The following is a 23,154-nucleotide window of genomic DNA, read 5'->3' on the forward strand; positions in this document are numbered from 1 at the left end:
GATCTCTGGCTTTCACTCTGACGCAGGCCTCCTCTCTGTTGCTTTGCTTTTTCATTCAGACACAACCTTGTCTCACACTTTTCTTTCCCTGAAACACTCACAACACACACTCAGCTACTTAAGGCAGACTCATATCAGCTTTTTTGTCTTTGTCACCTTGGCTTTTTTCTCTCATCCTCCTGTTCCGAGTTTACACATATAATTTGAATATTTTTGTGTATTGTCATTTTGTGTGTTTTCTCATGTATATATATATATATATATATATATATATATATATATATGTGTGTGTGTGTGTGTGTGTGTGTGTGTGTGTGTGCATCTCTCCTCTTTTTCTCCTCTTTTTTCTTCCCACTTTTCATACCACTTCTTATTATATCAGTGATGTGAATGGCTGAATGGTTATTTTCTATGAATACCTTTGGCTTTTATATGCAGTATGCGTGTGCTCCTCATGAATATTTGAACACTTATACATATATACAAATGTGTTTCTATACATCTGCCTGTATATGTAATACATGTGCGTATTCATATGTTTCTGTATCTGCCACTTTCTGTCTTACTCTCGTTTTTTTCTCTATCATTCTCTTTCTCTCCCTACTCTCATTTCCTCTACATCAGTAGCTAATCAACCTGAGACATGTCCAATCACAGGGTTTGTGCTCTGGGTGGGATCAGGTTAATCTCTGGAATGGGGATAATATAAGCTAAACATGACAGGGTTGAAGCCACATGAAGATAATTCCATTCCCATATTTCCATATCAGTGGAGATGTCACATTCTCTGACAGTGATACAGCATTTTTTTCTTGTTTAGAACCAATTTTCAGGTATCAAATAAACTGAAAAAGCAGGGAACATTGTTAATATTAGTAAATACACAAATGTTTTCTGAATAACTCCCAACAATTCAAATATCCATATTATAGATCATAGATACAAAGCATAATTTTCTTTTCTATCACATTTTCTCTCCGATCATTCAATTCTACAGATAATTGCCTTTGTTTCATATGTCTGTGGGCTCCTTTTTTCACTTTTCTCTCATTGTTGTCTCTCTGTAGCATTTGGTCAGAATGAATGTCATGACCCCGGAGTTCCTGTCAATGGTCAAAGGTACGGTGACCAGTTTCAGCTAGGCAGTTCTGTGGCTTTTCGCTGTGATCAAGGCTTCATTAGGACACAGGTAATAGTCAGATACCTCACTATTTGAAACTGCTGTCACCACAGCTTTTTACCAATGAAGAAAAATGTTTTAGTATTATTGTAATTATTAGTATTCATACTGGTATAAATGTGTGGAAGCATGCATGATAATGTAGACAACAAACTTTTATGTAATGTATTATTATCATATTTCCAGGGGTCAGATCAGGTCACTTGCATCATCCAGGATGGAAATGTAGTTTGGTCTGCGGCTGTACCTCGGTGTGAAGGTGAATATTAACGGACACACACGGACACGCACCCACAGAAACTGCTAACTGTGTGTATGAGCAATGGGGAATCATTCAAACTGTTTCACTTGCCAGACTGTAAGGTGACAAAGCATTCAACTATTTGGCTCTTGCTGTGCAGCTTAAGTGTGCTTATGCACCTTAGAAATTGTATAAATTTCCTCTTGTAATTGCTTTAGCCTCCAGCCTCCCCACACTTATTCAGGCTATTTGCATGCATCTTTCTCTCTCAACAATAATCTTAAATGAGACTGGCACAAGTTCTGCTGAAACTCATTCATTGAGACACATTCATTATACAGAGATGTATCCATAGTGTGCAGATAAACTAATATGTGGAAGTAATAATAAAAGGACAGTGAATGTGCCATTATTTCAAACAATCTCTGAAGGCAAATGGCAACTACAGGCCTGTGAGTATTTTCATTTCTTTTTTGTATCCCCTCCATCTTGATTGTATTGTCTAAATGACATTATCAAATGTTGCCTGTTGTTAATAAATGGGATGGAGACAATCATATTGAATAGGGTTGCCACCTTATTAAGTATGGAGTATGGGAAAATATTATCCCTCCCGTTGGACATGGAAGGATAATTATGTTTTATTTCTAGAATGACTGCAGCATACTGCTTCGGTATGCACAGAGTGGATAAAAGAAATTGAGAGAAAGAAAAGTGATATATTTTTTTATTTCGCTGAAAGTCTGGAGTTATGAGAACAATCAAAAGGGCGAAGGTATCAGCTACTGTAGAACAGAGGAAGTGGTAAGAGTGTGAAAGATTAGCCATTGCAAAGTATATATTGTAGACAGAGTAATGGATATTAGACAGATCATGAACCCCATGTGTAATTTTTTTCAAGGCTGTTACTCATTGTCTTAATGCAATTTGCTATGCAGTCTTAAAAAAGAAACCGTGAAAACCAAAGCTAATATAACGTGTTTTATTTTTTATTTATGTAGAATCTAAACTCCACTAAAGGTCATTCTTGAATTTTAATGTAGCATAATTGGGATTTTGGAACTCTAAATGTTAGCTTTAAATTAGTGTCAAGATGTGCCAGCTTTTCCACCTGTAACCCTCTGAGATGCAGGGAAATGAGGAGCTATTTTCTGGCATCATTTGACACATAAATGAACTTGATTTCCCTTATAAATTATCATGCTATAATTATTTTACCCTTTTTCAAACATGAGCAACTCAAAATTGTTTACTGTAGCACAGACTGGCACAGCATAATTTCTGAAGGTAAATGTTTATATATGAAACCTAGAAATTCAGAAAGGATTAGGGAGCTAAAATAAATTAAGCAGATAATGAATCTGCTAACTCGAAGAAGTATGAGTGTTGTGCTCATGCCATAACACAGTTACAAGAAAAAATGATTAATTTCTCTCTCTCTCTGCAATGGTATGTGTGTGTGTGTGTGTGTGTGCGTGTCTTTATTTCCCTGTAGCTCCATGTGGAGGCCATCTCACTGCTCCTACTGGTGTTCTGCTGTCTCCTGGTTGGCCTTCCTTTTATAAAGACTCCCTGAGTTGCCAGTGGGTGATTGAAGCACAAACAGACCATGCTGTAAAGATACACTTTGACAGGTAAGTTATTGGGTTACATAGTTGTAATGTAAGAGATGTCTTTTTATTAAAGTTTCCTCTTGTTTCTCAGGTAATTAGCTTTTTATTTTGAGCTGGATTATATAGTCATGAAGCATGTCATTTTTTCCATTTATAAGTTTGTGAGCTAGTACATCATTTTATGGGCAGTCATATGTGTCACTAGAAGCTGAATTTGAATCATTTATGTTATACTAATGACTCAACCTGAATAACTGCATGAAAAATAAATTTGAATCACATAACTCAAATTGAATAATTGTATTGACAAACTGAATCTGAATAGCAGAATTTCAAATTGAATATATTAGTTTGGAACTATTAGTTATTTACTGAAGTAAATGATTAATGTTGGCTTTTTGCACATTTCTCCTAAAAACCAGCCAAGAACAGAAGTAGTGTAACCTGACATTGCTATAGCTTGAAGTGATGTTAAGGCCATGTTAACTTCATAGTCCTGTTTGGTGCAGAGGATAGCTAATTGTTCAGTTAGCTGGTCAGATATCATAGTCCTCTTTGTATGGTGCATCTGAAGATATCCTTTTTGTAAATCAGCTACTATTTGTAGGATGTGATTGATTGATTGATTGGCCAGGTTAGATAACTGCTCAGTCAGTCAACATGTTAGTTACTCAGATTGGAGTACAGACAGCGAGGAAAGTGACTGAGAGTGAGGTAACAGTCACTTGTTCAGCAAGATAGTTATGTGATTATTTAAGTGTTCAGTTGTTTGACTAAGCAGCTAGAGATTGAGTCAGTCACTTTTGTTATTTTAGTTTGCCTAGCATCTAACCAGACAGGTCATCAGTCTGTTTCTCAGTGTTTTGTGCCTACAATTGATGACTTCAACAAAATGAACATTGCTGCTAAATCCTCCTTCAGCATAAGATATGGTTCATGTTTTGATATTATTGCCTTTTGATTATAAAAAAAATATTTGTAAGTTACATTGGTCTGCACCCTTATTGTGTATGCCAGTCATATAAATGTAATTTCTATGTCTGTGTATGTCAGGTTATTGTGCAGCTTTGTTTATTTGTTCATTTTGCTTATGTTTGTGTAGGTTTCAGACTGAGGTCAATTATGACACACTGGAAATTAGGGATGGCCCCTCAGCCTCCTCTCCACTGATCGGCGAATACCATGGCACCCAAGCACCTCATTTCCTGATTTCTACGTCCAACTTCCTGTTCCTGTTGTTCACTACAGACAACAGCCGCTCTGCCGCAGGCTTCAGCATCAGATATGAGAGTAAGTCTGATTGACTGACTGATAGAAATGTTTGGTATACACACTCTAAATTACATACAGGCACCCATACAGAGCACGATTTTTTTTTTACAGTTGTCTCTGGGTACAAACCAGCTTAAAATGATGTAATTACCCACACAGACTTATACATTCATCTTCTTGACTGTGTGGTGTTTGTGCTTGTATGATGTGATTGTCAGGTGTGAAAATGGAGTCAGACTCTTGTCTCGATCCTGGTATCCCAGTCAATGGTCGTCGCCATGGCAGCAGCTTTTCCATTGGCTCCCGTGTCTCCTTTACATGTGACCCAGGATACACACTGAGTGATCAGGAGCCAATTGTTTGTGAGCAGAATCATCAGTGGAGTCACGCTCTTCCCAGTTGTGATGGTGAGAATCTTTCTTTCTTTCATTTTAGCCCTTTTGATGAAGGTCTGTAGTGGGCTGAAGCACCATATTCCTTAAAGAACTTCAGAGCAAGAATTACATGATATTGTGTGAAACTCATTCTCATGCTGGAATATGGGTTTTAAGTTCTCTAAACACAGGAAACAGTGAAAATTTGCTCATAATTGAAAAATTATGAAAATTATTATGAAAAGAAAGAAAAATACATTTCCTGTACAAACCAGCACAGCAGGTCAGTGTCATCACCTTGTTAATTTTCCTCAGAGGACAAAGCCCTTTCTGCCCCTAAGGTGCTTGAAACAAAACACAAACAACACAGCTGAAAAGAAGTTTGTAAATACTCTTCTCAAAAGCTATACTAAATCTTATGCTTGGCTGATGAAGTGATCTAGATCTGAATTTAATATTGGACAAAAAAACACAAAGGGGGCTGATTGATTATGTAAGCTTTAGAGATGATGTTTTTAATTTCTCCAACTAAACACTGCAGCTAAGAAAAATAACAACAACTTAATGTTGAGGTAATTTGGAGTTTTTCCAGCACTGCAGAATAAAATAGTATTACATTATCCATTGAAAAACAGTGAAACACTGATAAACACTGCAGTTTGTTAGACTATGTCCTCATTAATTAAGCCTTCCTTCACGTCTGTCCATCTTTCCATTTTCAGTGCTGTGCAGAGTCACAGTGGGCTGGATGTTACCTGACATTTGATTGGTTCTTATTGGAAGACAACCATTCAGACCTACAGACAATTTAGAGTCACCAGTGAATATAATACATGTCTTGGGTACATGCGAACTAAAGTGATGCAAACACAAGTCTGACCCCATTCCCAGTTGCCCAGCATGCTCGAACCCAAAATCCTCTTGTTTTGAGTCAATAACGCTGAATGCTGCACCACTGCCCCATCCCTTTTTTTCAGAAAATGGAAAATTGGATATAACTAAATTTTTGAGAAACCACTGAAAATGAATGCTCTAGTATTAGCAAATGAATATTCGTTTTTAATAACACTGAAATTGTGTTCAGAATAAGTAACTCATTTCAGCTGACTTGCTCATGGTGAGATATTAATTGAAAAAGACTGCTGTTACTTTGAGCTCTTGGTTTAACTGTGCCACTGATGGAAAGATTTTAGGACCCAAATACAAAGAAAAGACACACGGCACATTAAGTTAGATAGCACTTTAGTTGGTAGGCAGGCAGGCGTAAATTTGGCAATAAGCAGGCAGAATCTGGCAGATAATGACTAATACTGCAGCAGCATCACTATACTTCACCACAGTTGCATTGTCCATTGAAAGTGTGTTTGTTGTGTATAAGAAAAGTTTGGGGTCCTATAGTTGTCAAATTGTTTAGTCCCTTAAATAACGCAATACAAACAAGTTGAATAACTTCACATGATCAAATTACAAAAAGGCCACAACAATATAACATAAATAATTACATTCAATCAACACATATACATATATATAAAAATACTCAACAACATAGTTGTATTGAGCCAGCAAGTCAGAGAGAGGGAGTTGGTGCAGCTGTTACCGCACCATGAGTAACTTCTTTCTTCCATACAAGGATATTTAAAAAATATCATTCCTAGTCTTCTGCTTTTTCCCATTTGACTAGTGTTAATCGTACAATCAATCCCCACTCTATACTACACACTACCACAATGGTCCAAGTTGGACATTGAGCCTCAGTGAAATTAAGCGGGTCATCGAGCATTACTCAAACAGATGCTCACTGGCCACTCGCAGGCCCTCTTATTCAGCGCCCACAGCTTATTCTATCATGGGAGATGGACACACAGCGTCTGATTTGATCTGCCGATTGAAAAGAATCCAATTTGAAATCCAAAGTCAGGATGTCTCAACTAGGGAGTGGGTTCATACCGAGGCAATCTATCTCTCAGTATCAGCCATATAACATAAGCAGTTTTAAACGGCCACTATGACATTTTCAATTTTCAGCCAAGCATGCCATCTCACCAGACAGCTGTCACATTACAAGACACACTATTTCAGATTGGCACTTTCCTAAAACAGTGTGTAAGCCTAGACTAAAATTTAATATTATAGTTCTTAGAGAGGATCATACGCCTAGAATTATCTGTCAGGTATGTTAGAGCATACTTTTTCATTATTGCCTTAACTTATTTGGTGCTTTACTCTTTTCCTACCTATTAACAATTTCACATATCCAGTTCGCCTCATTTGCATGTTTTGTAACTGTGGGTGGAAACCAGAACATAAAACCCACACAAATAAAGAGGAAACTTCCAGTGTCCACTCAGAGAGGGCTCAGATATCTTAAATCAGTTCAAAGGGGAAAAGAAATCATCTTCAAAAACTCCCACAGCCACACTTAAAGCAACTTGTACACACATTAGCGACAATGATCTTATTTACAGTATTGTCTCAGAGGCACAGTTAACATTTCAGTAGGAAAAGTCAGAGCTTTTTTCTACCACCATACACACTGCATTACTCAGCTTCCAACATTCATTATTTTGACAATATTGCATCTAAAAGAAGAAACCAAATGACATGTAGTCCTTCTGCAGGCATGTAGAGACCATTTCCTCTCAGTAATGCCTCAGTGTCTGTTGGACCCAAACCGCTCATCTTATTCCTGCAGGTCAGCTAAATTGCCAAACAGATAATACAGAACACTGGCTGCACTTTTATGTGTCAGGGAGAATATTGAAGGGGCAACTTGACATTTTAAAGCTTGCAGTTGGTGCCAAGACAACAACTTGTTAGAAGTGGCCAAAGTCCCAGTATCCATTTTAGTAAAAAAAAAAAAAAAAAAAAAAAAAAGCCATGACATCCTCTAAGAGGGAGATAATTAAAGATAGCGAAAAACACGGAGGCAGGAATAAAGAGGAGGAATGTAGCTGAAATCTGGCATAATATCATTTTCTATTTACCTCTCTGCTCCCTGAAAAACATATCTTTCTTTATCTTGTTTCTCTTTCAGCATTCAGGCTCATGCTTCTGCTCTCAACACTTGAAGGCCTCCACACTTTGATTCGCCTCACAGTTTTCTTGTTTAAGTCATGAATAGTCTTTCTTTCTGTCTTATTATTTTTCTTTTTTTTTGCATTGTTACACAGCTCACACTTTTTCCACACACACACACACACACACACACACACACACACACACACACACACACACACACACACACACATGTTCACAATTTGTCTCTATCTTCACACATATAGATCATTCATACACACTATAGTGTGCATTTTTACACACAATAGATAGACTAATGTACACACAGACAGCCACACATGTCTCCCTCAGCAAGGGTCATTTAGTCAGACAGTGTCCTAGTTTTAGCTGAATCCTGATGAGAGTGTGAAAAAAAATGGTTACCACAACACACAAGATAGCTAGTCAGAGAAAGAGAATGAGAGAAAGAGGAGAGTGGCTCTCATCACAGCTACTCAACTCAACTCCAGCTCTGTTGAAATATGATATGGAATGAGATGGAGGGAAAGACACTGATAGATGGAGAGATAGGGAGGGAGAGGCAGAGACACAGCACCTTGCACACACACACACACACACACACACACACACACTGGAGTAGATGTAGTATAAAGAAATAAGAGAGGCTACAACATCTGTCCTAATAAACTCAAAATAATAAATAGTAATTTTATAAACCTTTCACGAACTGAATCATCACTGTGTTTATTTTAGGAGCTAAAAGGGACCAATATATATATAAACTTCAGTAATCAGACAGGAGGGACATTAACAGTGAAGAAAAAACGCCATTGCCTCTGATTTAGTTTATAGTCTTGAATGTGCTTGTTTCATAGCTGAGAAAAAAACACTCTTTTTATTTTCACGCCACTCAAACACCTTGAAGCACTTTAAATAAATTATATTTAACTGAATTGAGCTGATTAGAATTGAAAGGGATGGAGGCACAGTGAGGGAGAAACAAAGAGTCAATATATTATCTTAGTTCAACAGTCTCTAATGCACTGCAAGCCCTCTTTTACTTTCCATTATGTGAATTTGTCCTGTTCCATATCAGTGGTTTGTCTTTGTGTGGAAGCTAGGTGTAATGGTAATATGCGACAATCCCTTACTCTTTTTTCAAAAAAAAAAAAAAAAAAAAACACTAACCCGTCACATTTTTCTCCTTTTTCTTTTTGTTTCTGGATTAAGTGCATTTCTGGCCTTTGCCCTTTTGTCCTCTCTCTCTCTGTAGCTGTATACGGGAGTTGCACTTTTTGTCCCCTGCTATTTACAGTATGTTTTGGACAAAAAATAATCAATATAAATTTGATTATTTGTACTCTACTCTATTAAAGTGGACACATCATAGTCACCTGTATATTAAATGAAAAGGTTGTCTGACACCTGTGTTAAATCCAGGACATAAAGACAACTGCGACATTAGGAAAGGGTTTTGATCACAGTTTATTAAGAAGCACATTTAGTCAAAATGAAAACATCAAACATCAGGTAGGAATTGAGCCGGTGTTGCTGGCTTTCATACAGTAAATGATGTTATAGTTGTGTGTCTTGTCATGTATCATTCCACTAATCTTTTAAACTGCTTTTTTGCATGAACACTCCACTCAACTTCACAAAGTGCAGGCAATTTGTGATGAGGTTTCTAGTCTGCCAACTGAGAATGCAGGGCGAAGATATTTGTCATTAAGTGTGGATCTCTTAACTGTGCTGAGGACCTGTCGTCTTTGTCGTCTTTGTGTAAAGAGTTTGTACAGTGGTAAAACAGAAATTTCTTCTCCCTCTCTTTTCCACCCTTCTCTGTCACTTTTTTCTTTAGCTCTTTGTGGAGGCTATGTTTATGGTAAAACAGGGACTATTCTGTCTCCTGGCTTTCCTGACTTCTACCCTAATTCTCTTAACTGCACCTGGACTATAGAGGTGTCTCATGGGAAAGGTAAGAGCACAGACATACACAGACATGATGGAAACACCAGTTAATTTGCTTGGAAAAACATTGTTCTGATTTCTGTCTTCATATGTTAATAACCAGGTTTATTAAACTAACTCTGCACCTGGTTCTTTGTATCTGTCCATCCATTCATGCATCCATTCTTCCATTCATCCGTTCATCCATCCATCCATCCATCCATCCATCCATTCATCCATCCATTCATCCATGGATTTGCAGGAGTCCACCTGGTTTTCCACACTTTCCATCTGGAGGAGAACCACGACTACCTGTCCATCACTGAGGACGGGAATTTCCAGGTCCCTGTAGCTCGGCTCACTGGCTCAGTGCTGCCCCCTAGTGTCAAAGCAGGACTGTATGGGAACTTCAGCGCTCAGTTACGATTTATATCAGATTTTTCCATGAGTTATGAAGGCTTTAATATTACTTTCTCAGGTAAGAACACTGGAACAGAAGTTGTATTTTTTATGTTAACATGGACATAGCAGACAATAAATCTGTCTGAACTGTTTACAGGATAGACTTAACCTGCCATTTTAACCAGGCATAGACCTAAATCTTTCTGATCTAGGATGACAGACTGAACAGATATCATAAACAATGGAAAAGGTTTTGCTACATAGTTGTATTCTTGTGTGCTAACATGGTACCTTACAAAGGCTGAGTGGTAACTACGGAAACAGTAAAGTTAAGAAAAAAAAGTTAGTAGGCTCTTAACCAAACTGTAACAGATATATAAGTAGTTAATTGCAATGTTATGCCTTTTTAGGCTGATGACTTCAGCGTACACAACTTCATTGTCACAGACCTTACATAAAACCTGCATGAGAGACAGTTCCAAACAGGGCTAAGGAAAAGGTCCCATAAAATAGCTCAGGGAAACAGCTATGCACTGCTCTGTAATAGAGGTGGAGTGGTTAACTAGACGTACATTTGCCATTCCACCCAGTTAGTCTTTATCCTTTATGAAAAATACTTCCTATAAAGAAAAAATGTCACCCTTTTGTATTTCTTTTCATTTACTTACATTCCTTAGTCTTGGCAAACTGAATGGTATTCTCACAGTTGTGTATATTTTACACCACTTTAATCTTTTCATCATGACTGTTCAACATTACTTGCTTCTCCTGGTTGTATAGAGTACGACTTAGAGCCATGTGAAGATCCCGGTGTACCAGCATTCAGCAGGAGGATGGGATTCAGATTTCGAGTTGGCGACTCCCTGGCCTTCTCTTGTTTCCATGGCTACCGACTTGAGGGAGACAGCAAGATCACTTGTCTGGGAGGAGGCAGGCGAGTCTGGAGCAACACACTACCACGATGTATAGGTAAGACAGTCAAGTAGACAGAGTGACTGACCAGTGTCCCCAACTGTAAAATGATTGACACTCCATACAAAGCGCAAATGAAGGTACTTGTGTGACATATAGTTGTTGAGTGTGTACTGTGTACTAATTGAAGCTTCTTTATACAACATTGCTGTCTGTACAAAACATCCCATAAAACAATGCTGTTACAAGTTTGTCAGAAGTTCTGCCTTCAATATATATTGTTTTGTGTGGTTTATCGTCTGTGAAACTAACTGATAGCTTGTAAAATAAAACTTTAAAATTAACTTCTTCACCATATGAATAAGCCCAGAGGTGAAGTATCAGCATTTTCATGGTTGTAATTCACCAACACTTTATTGCTGACACAATGGGAATTTACTATTATTTGACTATTTGAGTACTGGTTTTATTTGCAAGGATTTGGCTGTTAGCAGGTCATAATTTGCTGGTATTTGATGAGTATCACTGTTGCCTTGGATGCTGTTGGAAATTTATGAGAGTCTGACTGGTGGCTGCTGGTAATTTTCAAGCCCCAAAAAGAGCAGACTGAAACTGCTATAATAGCATTATCTGTCAAGAGATCAGGCCTGACTAAGAGGAAACTGAGCAACAGCAGCTGGCAACGTGCACTGGCTTCATCTCTCTCCCTCTCTTACTGTCTAAATGTATCTCTCTGTAGCTCTCTGTCTCTCTTTCTAACTTTCTAAATGTTTCTCCTCCTCTCCCTCTGTATTTGGACAGTCCTTGGGTAGATAATTAGGGCATTAGCTGTTTTATGAAAAATGTTAATACTGTGTCTTTTGTTGCTCCCCTTTTCCCTTTTCTAATTTCTCTCTGCATATTTTCAAAGGGCTCTTGTCTTGGTTCATCTGCTATCTTCTCTTCTTTTCCAGCTCTCTCTTCATCCCTTCCCTCTCCCTCTTCACTATCCTCTGTTCTCTCACTCCCACTCTACAGTGCTGTCTTCACCTCTCAAAAGAATTTCTGAAGAATTGCTGATAGCATTCTTGAATTTATGCTTCATATCTACTATCATAATCTGCTTTAAAAACTACTGAACATTTACAAAATGTTGTTTTGAATTCAGATTTGTTCAGATTGATAAACACTGCATCTTTTTTTTTCTCAGTTCCATATTGTTTCACACTGCCTTCTCTCTTGTCTATCTCATTACTTCCATTTCATCTTTATCCCTTCCAAGCAGTGGTGGTCCTCCTCAGTGGGAGTTAAAAGCTTGCTCGGCTCGTTTCTTTTCTCTTCTCCTCATTTACATATGACAAAACTCTATTTGCACAAAGTACCACTTATTTGAATTCCTAAACTTTGATAGGCGCTGCACCTGCTAGATAATTCTGTATAATTTATAGGAAACATTTTTCCTAACAAACTTATCCAGACTTGCTTTTATGCAGTGTTTTTCATTTTGCCCTCTCTTTTAATCTTTTGCAGTTTATGTTTAATTGCTTTGCTTTTGAATGTGTTTTGCTGTTCATTGTACTTGATGTTATTGTCTTGCTTTATACTGTATGGTTCATTGTTATTATCATCATCATTATCATGTCTTCTGAGTTGAGTCAGGTTTGTGGTTTTAAAGGACATACACTTTCCTCTAATCTCTCTTTTTCATGTAGAATTGTGAGTCCTCTCTTCTCCTCTCCTCTCTCTTTTTTTTTTTATTTTTTTTTATTTTTTACACAAGCCAACCCAGATAGTCTGACTGCTCAAAAATAATTAGGTAGAATTGCTGTGATTTTGATCCACAGTGTCCCTGTCCCCTTTATTCTCTTCCTGTAGCTGAGTGTGGAGCCTCCTCTCTAGGACCAGAAGGCGTTCTCCTTTCTCCAAACTTCCCCTCAAACTACGATAATAACCACGAGTGCATCTACCGCATCACTACTGAAAAGGGCAAAGGAATCAGGCTGAAAGCCGAGAGCTTCTTGTTGCAGGATGGAGATTATCTCAAGGCATGTGTGCGCACACACACACACACACATACACCCATGTGCAAATATGATCAGCTTTTCCCAATCAGGTGGTACAAAATCCATAAATGCATCATTTATTTAAAGATTCAGACACACATATATTCAACACACATTCAGGATTATCATAATCAAAAGCTGTCTATATGCAAAGTTGTACATTCTTAGACGCATATATGCATGAACACTTATATGCATGAACAATTTTTATTATGTGTTTGGCTCATTTCAAATGTGCTTGAAAAGGAAACAATAATTGAGTTGTTGATGTAGCCATGATCATGAAAACAGTAAACATAATCTGTTAAAGAAACATACACACACACACACACACACACACACACAGTGTTTGATGTATTGGCCATATACTCAGACCATAAAATACTTGTATGGTCTGAGTATGTGCTACTACATTTTTATTAACATTGGCATGTACAATATGTTTGGTGCAGTGCTTCATTAGGCACTGCAGTGCGTTGTGCCTCTTTCTGTTTTTCAGTGAAACACTGGTTCATCGTGGCTTCAGAAGACAATTGAACAATTCCAAGTCTTTTTATCTAAATCAGCTGTAAGGATTTAGGGGATGAGGTGAACAGCCAGAGTACATCTCCACTATGTACAGTAGTGTGTTAAATTTGAAATATTTACATTTTTCATTCAGAGATATCAAAGAGTGTGAATTGTATAGCCGGGGGGGGGGGGGTATATTATAGTTATATACAGATGCAGGAGGAGAGGACTAGACATTGGTAAAGGAAACTCTGCTGTTGTTGTGTCATGTTACCAGACCTCAAACTGCACTCAGTGTCGCCCAGGTGGACTATAGTTCCTACTTAGAGTCAACAGTTTACACGTTTGAGTAGAAATACAATTATTCTTTTCCTGTCAGGATGTCATAATTATCTGAATTAATGCAATGATAAATATTTACTGTTGTTGAGAATTAATCATGGCATTTATACTGGGGCACGTGCCCTAGTAAAAGGGGTCTGGTGACGCCCCTGGTTTGATTATTCCCTCTTCTTTGTTGAACACAAAATCAAAGACACAATCTACCATTAATGGGAATTTCTCCTCCGTATATTTCATGTCTGTACTCAGTAGCCATTTCTATTTTGCACTGCTGAGCCCAATGTTTCTCAACATAGTCCTCAAAGCCCATTTTTCAAGCGTTTGTTCCAGCCATGCACACCTGGTCCAATTAAGATGTCAGGGAATGTGAAGAGTCCTTAATTATATAAGGTTTGCAAGAGCAAGGCTGGAGGAAAAATGTGAATGACAGGAAGGGCTCGGTTTACCCAGTATGTAGTTAAATTGTGTTACCAAGGTTTGCCCTAGATGTTAGATGTGTTAAACATTGTAGTAAGAAGCAATAACATCCCTGCAGGGGTTCATTACCCATGTTCTCTATTAGTGCTGGTGGTGCTACTGCTGCAGTGGCCATCCATGGCTGAATGAGTACATGAGAAACCGAGGCACAAAAGGATCAATTCTTAAACCTCTAAGGAAACCGCTACAGTTTGTCATATTAGAAGGTTTAACACATGTTTTTTTTATACACTCAAAGACTTTAGGAGGGGAAACGTGTGCTCAAATTAGGGTTAGGTTTAGGGTTAGCTTGTGAAATGATGTTCACAAGTAATTACAAAGTTTGCAGTTGTTTTTTTTTAGAGAAGATTTGTATTTGTAGAATAGAAAAAAACAGAGTGACTATGTGAATAAAAACTGTGAAGAAATGATATGTGAGGTTACACAAAGACACAGGTGTAAGGTCAAGGTCAAAATTCACACTTCAGTGACTTTGTATGTGTACACAGATGTTCACAAAAGCACTCACTTTTTCACAGTGTCTTTGTGTAACTTCACCTCTGATATTATTTGTTTGCAGGACTTTTTTTTTAACAAACAGATGTTTTCTACACATGTACAAACTTGAATTTCTCATGCAGATGTATTTTACAGGTTTACAAACTCTGGAATTACGGTTACTCTCAGTCTGCTCATGCCCTCATTAATTTCAAGGATTTGGAGCTGTCACAATGTATATACAAGAAATTCATTGACTTGTTTACATAGTACAAACTTGGATGTGCATACTTGTGTACAGCTTAACAACAAAGAGAATTACAGATGTTCCCAAGACTCATAATTCCTCATAAGTCCTCTCTTGGGTACATGTGCCCACTTAGTGTCAGTTAGGAGCAGCTTTGTGAGCTGTTTTACAGTCTTGATGCTGTCCTACAGACATCGTCTAAAACTGTTTCTATTCACAATGTCTCTTAGCGGTATTAGGCCTGAGGGCATGGTTAAGCCTGTATGTGGTTAGAGTGAATTATCAGTATTAGGCCTAGAGCATTGACTGAGCCTGTCTGTGGTTAGATTGTGTTAACAGGTTTCTCCCTGAATTTCAGAGCAGCTCAACATCATTGTAAAAGGTGGGAGTGGTCCCAGTGGAATTGGCATTAAAAAAGAAAAATCCCCTTAAGGAAAGGAAAGTGACACCAAGATGGTTAACAGACATAAACATGCATAAATATTACCTATATATTTGACAGGATGCAGATGCAACCACTAATACTGAAGAGCATACAAAAACATTTGCTCTTTTAGAAATTATGGCTGTGTTCTTTGTAAGGCATTTGGCACAGTATTTACTGTCATAAACTGGATCCTTTTCAGAAAATAACAAGAACAGAGGAGACGAATACAGAGAATGACTAGAGACTAGAGATCACAAAAGTTAATGAGGACACATTGGATTCTAACATAGCCGTCAAAAACCAAAGAGGGGCCTGGAGACTGATTACAATAATGGGACATCACATTTAACATAGGGCATACAACAATATGAGATTTTTGGCATCATGTTTTCTAAATGTCAAATGCAGTTACCACAGTGTGAGAAAAATTGTATTGCTTTGACAAAGAAAAAAAACATATCAATCTAAATGAATTTGAGCATTGATTAGAGTGTTGGCCATTTTGAATTTCTGTTGTGTATCTGACATTTAATGGCTTTCTTCTAAACTCTCCCTCCAACCAAAACATAAGGAAGCCTGTTACACAATCTGAACCACTTTAATGTGCACCAGAATATAAACACATTTGAGTTATATAATGTATACTGTACTTTCCTCCTGTTAAACTCTCAGGCCAAACTTTTTTGCTTGCTTGCTTCAACATTTTCCCCCACTACTGCTAAGCATCTAAGAGGAGTTGTCTCTCCATTGTTGGGGAGTTTTAGAAGTTTTTCTTTCTCATGTATAAGAAGCACTGCAGCCAAATAAGACTGCTAGCATGGCTACAGACTTTGAGTCTTATAAATGATGATGACAGAACTATAAAATGAAACTATTTTGGCACTTTCCATACATAATTTTAAAAACATAGGGTGCACAGTCAAAACTAAGTAATGTAAAAAGCAGTAATTATGTAAAAGACAGCAGGTGTGTGATATGATGAAATTATCTTTACTATAGTCATCCTGTGTGATGGTGTAGAAATGAGCATTTATAAGGGTTTATAAGGGTAGTAATGTGCAACATGCCTGTTAATTACAAATTTTCCCAAAGAATTAGCAGAAAGCATAGTGCAAAATATAATGAACTGGAAGGAAAGCCCCAAAGTGCCACTTAGGCTAGCAATTAGCATGCCACTCCCCAGGCTAACAGTAATGGAGCTAATGCCTGTTACTGCAGCTGAACACTCTGAAAGCAAGCCATTTGTTTCACAGTTCCAGCAAGCTTTAGGCTAAAATATCCTGTAACATATGAACCAGCTCATTACAACTGCTTTTGCTATAGGCTAAGTTTTTGCCCTGGCACTGTTTAAGAAGGGGCCAACTGAGCTCAATTCACCTAAAAATCTCTTCTAATACAGTGTTTGACCAAATTAACTCAGATGCACACCAGCCCTGAAGAAGAATGAAAGAGAGGGTGAGAGAGAAATTGGGGTGTGCAGGAATTGTTATGAAAATAGAGGTGGTAAGAGAGGGAGAAAGAGAGAAACAGGGAGAGGAGGGGTGGCAGATGGTGACATGTTGATTTATGAGCCGCAGGGCTTTTCATTAACCATACTGAGTTTTACTGAAACAGAGAGAGGAGGAGAGAAAGCAAGAGAGACAGACAGGGATATGCAAAACTGGGGGACACTGACAGGAGGGATGTGGAGAGGGAGGGACAGGGGAGGAAAATAAAGTGTAGTTGAGTAATGTTATAGATACTGTGATATGCTCTTCTTTTTAAAAACTTTTGCTCATTTCCAACATCCCTCTATCCTCATATTTATCTTCATATTTATGCTTCCCATCACAACCACATGCTCAACACACTGTAGCTCTACTTTGGTTTCACATAGAGGTGTCTCCTCTGACTGACAGTACTTCTAGAGAAAGAACAATACATCGTCTTAGCCCTTTTTCTTTGGCGTTCCTGCCACCTGCAGACCTGTCACCCCCAATCTGTGGAAGTGTCCCCAGCTGCCATATAAAGGCATGAGCAGTTCACATTTATATCCCAGCTGTGAGATAGTATTATAGTCCTAATAGTCCTAATTCTCCCCCTCAAACTACAGTCAAAGGTAGACTGCATTTCCCAATGTACTACTTCTGTACTGGTCACATTAAAGCTGCATTCATCACTAGAAAGCAGAAAGTGGACTCTAAAACAAACAAGTATCAAATACTACTAGAAAAATTGCCAATAAAGTTTTAAACATTATCCATGTAAATATCTATAACCTCATCTGCTGCATAATTCCCTTCTCTGCTCTCCCTCTCCCAGATGATTGGAACAATATTCTTTAAGTTTTACAAACTTTATTGATTTTCATTATGTAAAGCTTGTGTTTAAATGTTTAAATTAAATGGCTTTTCAGCCTTTCTGCAAATAAATCAAGAGACAAGAGAGCTGCTGCAGATCCAACAGCTTTAAGTGGCAACTGTAAAGTTTCATTGTGCAAAACATCTTTTGCTCAGAAAGCTTTTTCTGCGAAAGTTCTGGAACTCACTACCTGATCACTTGAAACTTATTTTAAACTACACCACCTTTGAGACAGCTACCAAATCCTGATTGATTCAGCAACAAAACTGTACTCATGTCTAATTTTCTGTAGCTATGTTAGTACTAAATCCTGCTGTATTTGTTTTACCCTGTTTTAATCTCCTTTTCTTAATGTCTTTTGTGCACAAAAGGGGATGGGTGTTGCATCTGCTATCAACTCTATGATACTTGCATTGGATAGCTGTTTTCAGTTTGTCAGTGCATACTGTATCTGGCCCTATCAAATAAAACACAGAAAATATACCAAAATACGACTAAATATACAGCTTCCCTTTGTTGCTAGTGCAGTTCCCTTTGTTGTATGCATCTGTGCTGGCTTAGTTTGGTTCCACAAGATAACGAACGTAATGTGTTAACTATGTCAGCAACAAAACTGTGTATAAAGTCATATTTGAAGAAACTAAACTCTTAAGAACATAGCGAGCATACATTTAATTACTGATTGTGTTGCAGTAGTGATTTGTGCATGTCAACCCTTCAACTGGAAGCTGTTACACTGTTACACATTTGCATGATATTAAACTCTGCTCCACTTTCATTTTTGCGTTGCCAAGTTGCAGAGATCTTTCTGGCAGCCATTACTCCACCCTCCATATCTCCTCGTCTCACAGTGTTCATTTGAAATAAATGGCTTCCAGCTGTTTTGACTCTTGTTTGTGCTGCCAGTAATAGGTTGATGATCATAACGCAAATGACGAGAAGCAAAACTGTTAGGAGATCAAAAAGTAAGACTGAATCCAGAGGGCCAAAATGCTGAAATTCATCTTCAGCAATTTCAGAATTTTTACAAATGGAAAGGAGAAAACCTGATGAACAAAGGAAATACAAGCCAAGTCCTGCAATACTAAACTGGTTCTCTTGTTGTTTTTATACTGTGAAAATCTAATGTAGATCTAGATGTAATCCTGCCTTCACTTTCCTCTTGTCATAATCCTGCTATTTTTACCTCCTGTAATATGCATGACAGCATCTCAAACCAAGTCACACAAGCAGACACTGACTTGCTTGTTTTGAAAAGTGTTTAGTTAACAGTAGAGAACATGCATATTGAGGCCCCTAGCCTTTACTGATGCTGTCTGGGAAACCCACCATAGTAATATTATCAATGATTTCCTCCGTTTAATCCATTTTAGCAGCAAAACTATAAACAAAATATAAACAAAAATTTGGAACACGTATCATAGCTTGAGACATCCTCAACTGTGAATAAGCTACTTTTTATTTTTCATCGAGGGCTGCAATATCCCCTTTGCCAAAGCACAAATTAAAGTGATACTCAAATCTGCTGCTTCCCACAGGTGCTAGACAGGGATTAAACTGCAAAATTCAAACTAATTTTGTACAATATTCTTTCTCCACCACATTTAATGTGGCAAACAGCATTTCAAGTAAGGAAATCAATTTATTTACCCACAATGAAACCCTTCAACATTTTGTTTCTTTACTCTCTGGAATTGTTGCATAAAAATCTTGATGGTTTAACATAAAAAAACAGAGGATTCATCATTTCTGCTGACGGTTATGGAGCCCCTTAACAACTCACTTGTAACCTCAGCAACTTTCATGTGATATTTGAGGTTCTGTCTTTGTGGTGCCTCACAAGATCCATGCTGATGCAAAGCTAAGCAAAGTGCTTTTTTCCTGTGGCTCAGTGAGGTTTTTTCCATCACTTGTGTTGTTTGGTAATTTGGTGACTCACAGCACAGGCAATACAGCAGTGCCCCTGCAAGTTTTGAATCAAAAACTGACCATGTTATGTGATCCCTTTTCCAGACCAGGTTAACAGTGCACTGTACCCCCATGTTCTGTGATATTCTCATTACTTAAATTGGAAGATGTGTGCTCACATAAACCTCTACAAAACCACCCAAACCCTTTTACCTCATGTTTTTATTCATGTACTGCGGTCCTGCTTCTGTGTGTGTGCATGTATGTGTGTGTGTGTGTGTGTGTGTGTGTGTGTGTGTGTGTGATTGACAGGTATATGATGGAGAGAACACTTCATCCCGTCTCCTTGGCAACTTTACACAAGATGGCATGATGGGTCATGTCATCAATAGTACGTCCAATCACCTGTGGCTGGAGTTCAACAGCAATGCCTCTGGAACCAATCAGGGCTTTCGCCTCACATACACAAGTGAGTTACTTAGTTACTTTCTTTTGCAACCACGGTTTGTGATACTGTAGAGGCGTTGTTTCATTTTGGCCAAAAAAAGTGTTTCTCTCTTTGGGGTCATATATTCTCTCTCAGACACAATTTATGCAATTCCTGTTGAAGGTGGAGTGTAAAGTGCAACAGTAGTTTACCAAGCATACAAAAAATGGAAATGAGCTTATGAATGCTTGAAACACACATACATACACCCTCTTTGTCTTAGTCACACTCTTTCACACACACACACACACACACACACATCTTAATGGCTTTAAAGAGAGTCTGTTAAGAAGGCACGACCAGCTGCTGTGTAAGTCAAAGAGGCTATTAGAGGAGCATTTATCTGCAAGTCATTAAAAGAAGGTGAGAAAGTGACACATCTGGAGTGGAAGAGCGGCTGGACGGAGGGACACACAGATGAAGGTAGATAGTATATGGATACTAGATGGATGCTCTGTATGTCAGCTAAACCATTAGACAGCCGTTAATCTGCAAGTCATTAAACTGGAGAAGGTGACACCCTCTGCAAAGTTCTGCAACAATAGATGAGCTGATGGATAGATAAGAGAGATTGATAGAAGGTTTAAACAGGAGAAAGGGGAGAGAAGCATCTGATCAAGAGGGGCAGTGATGGTTTCTTAAGTAGGGTCAGGGACTGATAAAACAGCTTTAAAAGTGCACAGAGTCTGAGCTCTTTTAATAGAGTAATAAGGATTCAAACATCTGCTCAAGATATTAACAAGAAAGGCTGACAGAAGAGAGATGCATCTGTTTTACTGAAGTGGATGTAGGAAGGGATCGATAGCTGTACACACACATGCTCTACAAAACTGTGGAGACAGCTCACTTAAAAAGTTGCTGGCTGCATAAAAGATGTTATTACAAGGCTTTACGGAGGAGTAAACTGTGATTGGACAATGAGTGCATTCTGATTTTGTGTCCTGATTCTGTCCAGAAATAACAGATAACAGGTGTTGTTTTACATATAATTACATCACTCAACAGTCAAGAGGACTGGTGGAGATTGCTGTTGTCTAATCGAAAAATTTAGCACTCTCTGCCAAAAAGACACAAGTACACAATCTTCACTGATAAAAGCTCAGTTTATCATGAAAGAATTTTGAAATATTTCAATTATAAAATCATAAAATGCTTCACTGCTAGCCGAAGAGCCTAAAGTATAAATTTACTAACTTTCTTTAACATTATCTTGCTTATAGTCGATGGATATCACTGTACATTCAGTGTACGTAGTTTGCCTGTACATGTTACATGTTCATTTTTCTTGAACTTTACTGAAAAAGAGCTGTTTATGGTAGTGGCCAGCTCACTGTTCATAAGAGGCTGACACGAGGGAAAGAATATATGTCAGTGACATTGTTGTGTCTTTGTTTATCCATCTGTCTTAGAGGCAGGAAACTTTCCTGTTCTTTGTTATCCTCACACAGGCATCCCTTGCAGTGTGCTCGTTTAAGTGTACAGTATGTTTGTGTTTGTGTGGGTTATGAAATTATCATTTGATGTTTTTTTTCCCCCACAGTTTCATCTAGGAATCACATTTTCAATCCATAAATATAACCACCAGTGCTGTTCACTACACATCATTATATCTTTCAGAAAAGGGAGAAACCTATACATTTTTAAAATATCATAGCAAGCATAACAAGACTATGAGTAGAATCACTATGAAATGTCCAGTTGCTTTTTCACTGCAGCTGTCACATAGTATTTCAAACTTGAATTTTCTGCAGAGGTAGTGGGATTCAGGATAGGAATTGTATGACCTTATGTCCTCTTGTCCAAAACTGCTCTGAATCAGCCTATTCATTTATGCAGCGTTGTCTCACTGTATGGACAGAGAAACTTAATCCATATGTGTGTGTTTCCCTCTATGTGTGTCTCAATAGGTTTTGACCTAGTACGCTGCGAGGAACCAGGAATCCCGAGTTATGGGTATAAGATCCAGGACGACGGTCATTATGCCAACACCTTTGTCCTGTACTCCTGCAACCCTGGATACAGTCTCCATGGCAGCAGTACACTCACCTGTCTTAGCGGGGACAGACGTGTCTGGGACAAACCACTTCCCTCCTGTATTGGTTAGTATGTCAATGCCTGTGTAAGTTCCATGTAAATGAATAATTCAGAACTACAAGGTCTGAATTATTAACCTATGGGTGAGATATTTCATACTTTTCAAATATAGCAGGGAAAAGCAGCAGTCAAAGATACACCTGTCTGTTCCTGAGCTCCAGCAAGAGCATGATGACTCAAAAGAGAGAGTGTGAACAAGTGATTGAGTCAATACAGGTGAATACTTTGAAAAGACAGCGTGGGGACTGATTCAACACTCTGCAGGAAATATTTGTAGTGGTGCTAATATGCCTCTGTGCGTAACAGCCCTTACTGATCCGTCAGCCTGTGCACACAAGACTATCTGCACTTGGACAGCAGGATATCACTGGGTATGAGATTTTTAGTGCACCAGGCTTCTATGTATTTTAAGGATGGCATGGTTAAGATGCAAAAATAGGCGATGACTGAATTGAACTTTGATAAATTTATAATGTAAGCCAGACTACTTTCTTGTACCCTGAAGGTGCACACAGTATTTTATGCCAAGGGCTTTGACAGAAGCCTTAGCTTTCTGTTCTATTCTCAGCATGCAAAATAAATAGAATATTCTATCAGGAGAGATTTTTTCAGATGCCAGAAAGTGATGTGATGTAAAAACAATAATGACTCATCTGGAACTGTTGCTCCTCAAATAAATTTAAGATGAAATAAAACTACACAAAGGAATCACGCCATGCAGGAGCTATATGACCAGAGTCTTTTTAGATACTGGACAACAGACTGGAGTAAAAATGCACTTTACTGTTGCAGCCCAAAATTGATGACTGCATCCTGTTTTATTTTCAAAAGACCTTAATTAATTAAC

General features: G+C 38.1%; 1 protein-coding gene across 1 annotated transcript in view; it reads left to right on the forward strand.

The window, feature by feature from the left end:
* The window catches only part of LOC108877732 (CUB and sushi domain-containing protein 1), a 364,150-nt gene that overhangs the window by 242,789 nt on the left and 98,207 nt on the right, over positions 1-23,154 (forward strand). The window contains exons 16-26 of the mRNA XM_051077721.1: positions 1,068-1,189; positions 1,367-1,439; positions 2,917-3,055; positions 4,137-4,324; positions 4,525-4,713; positions 9,554-9,670; positions 9,905-10,120; positions 10,825-11,013; positions 12,811-12,980; positions 20,039-20,195; positions 22,121-22,312. Of these exons, the coding sequence (XP_050933678.1) occupies positions 1,068-1,189; positions 1,367-1,439; positions 2,917-3,055; positions 4,137-4,324; positions 4,525-4,713; positions 9,554-9,670; positions 9,905-10,120; positions 10,825-11,013; positions 12,811-12,980; positions 20,039-20,195; positions 22,121-22,312 (1,752 nt within the window). The remainder of the gene's footprint in view (positions 1-1,067; positions 1,190-1,366; positions 1,440-2,916; positions 3,056-4,136; positions 4,325-4,524; positions 4,714-9,553; positions 9,671-9,904; positions 10,121-10,824; positions 11,014-12,810; positions 12,981-20,038; positions 20,196-22,120; positions 22,313-23,154) is intronic.

This window comes from Lates calcarifer, linkage group LG2 (assembly GCF_001640805.2).
Source record: "Lates calcarifer isolate ASB-BC8 linkage group LG2, TLL_Latcal_v3, whole genome shotgun sequence".
Taxonomy (NCBI): Eukaryota; Metazoa; Chordata; class Actinopteri; family Centropomidae; genus Lates; species Lates calcarifer.